Raw genomic sequence first — 1,385 nt, 5'->3', positions numbered from 1 at the left:
AGCCGGGAATCAGAAGGGGGGGTGGGGAGAAGCTTGGGGGGGGTGTTCCAGGCCCGGTTCAGCTACTCATGCGCAGTGCAGCATGACTGTGGCCAAGTCACCGCCCTCCTGTCGCAGTTCCCCTGTGTGTAAAACAAGGAGCTGGGCACGTGCTCTCCCCCGTGACTTCTGACAATTCTGTGGTGAGTGCCGGATGGGATGATCAAGAAGCTCTTGAGCTTTCTGCTGGTCTTGGGTCAGAGAGGGTGGCTAAACAAGAGGTACCAGGAGGTTGCGAGACCCCTGTAGGCAGGGATGCTGGGGGGAAAGGCAGTGGGATGTTTGAGGGTAGGGGACTCAGGGGAAGGGACTTTGCTAGGCTCAGGAAGCCAACGTTTCTGCCTCAGGGACTAGAGGACCCTCTGCCCTGTGATCCTCTCATGGAACCTTGGCCAAGTCATCTCTGAGCCTCAGTTTCCTCATCTGTGTTGTGAGGTTCAGTGATGATGGTGGGTGTCAAGTGCCGCGTAGCACCTGGCACACACGAAGTACATCGCCACTATTTCCCCTTTAGTTTAGGATGCAATCTCAGTGCCTGAAGAGCACATCCCTCACTCACATTCCCCATAACTTCCATGGGGAGGCTTCCCTAAGACCGTGTGCCCTTCACTCGCTGCTACTCTGCTGGTCTTTCAGTTCTTCCTGGTGTCTAGCCTCAGTCTCTGCTGCTGCCCCTTCCCCTTGCAGGGTTACCTGAGCGGGCGTATGACTCGTGGCACGTCTTGGTGATCTGGGCTGCAAGCTCCTGGTAGTGGGCCCTCTTTTCTTCCTCGGCGTCCTCAGCACCGAGGGCGATCATGCCCCCGGAGAAACAGGCCAGGTGCCCCATCTTGTGGTCCAGAATCCCCCCTCGCCACTCAGCAATGTAGGTCAGCCCCCCCGGAGAGACATTCAGCAAGTAGGTCTCTATTGCCTGGGAGCAAGGTGGGAGTTGGGCAGGGGAAAGGGGCATGGGAGGGCACAGAGAAGGGAGAGGAAAGGACGGAAAATGAGCATTTTGGAGACGGCAGCGAGTGCAGCTCTGCCGAGCCCCGTCCCAGGCACAAGAGGCCTGCTGATCTCTGATGGCTGCGGTCCCCTACCGGCCAGACCTGAGCCTGCAGGGAGGCGTGCATGCGAGGCAGCTCCCCAGGGCAGGTCTCTCGCAAAGCCTTTTACCTCGTCTATGTTTGAAAAAACATTTAAGAAATCTTTTAAGATGGTTATCATCTCCATCATATCCTGTTAGGTCATCTTAACCCGAAGCCCAGTTGGCCTGTGTATGGGCTTCAGGGGTCCACAGTGCCCCTAAAATTGTGCGCAGTCTTTCTGTAGGATGTGCATCTTTATGGGAAGAGGGTCCCTCT

At 56.7% G+C, this 1,385-nt stretch overlaps 1 protein-coding gene across 1 annotated transcript in view; it reads right to left on the bottom strand.

The window, feature by feature from the left end:
- The window catches only part of MAN1C1 (mannosidase, alpha, class 1C, member 1), a 169,919-nt gene that overhangs the window by 6,145 nt on the left and 162,389 nt on the right, over positions 1–1,385 (bottom strand). The window contains exon 9 of the mRNA XM_008572164.1: positions 733–952. Within this exon, the coding sequence (XP_008570386.1) occupies positions 733–952 (220 nt within the window). The remainder of the gene's footprint in view (positions 1–732; positions 953–1,385) is intronic.

Source organism: Galeopterus variegatus, unplaced genomic scaffold (assembly GCF_000696425.1).
Source record: "Galeopterus variegatus unplaced genomic scaffold, G_variegatus-3.0.2 Scaffold761, whole genome shotgun sequence".
In the NCBI taxonomy this organism is placed as follows: Eukaryota; Metazoa; Chordata; class Mammalia; order Dermoptera; family Cynocephalidae; genus Galeopterus; species Galeopterus variegatus.
Note: the sequence above shows the minus strand (reverse complement) of the source record. Positions and strands in the feature narration are given on the sequence as shown.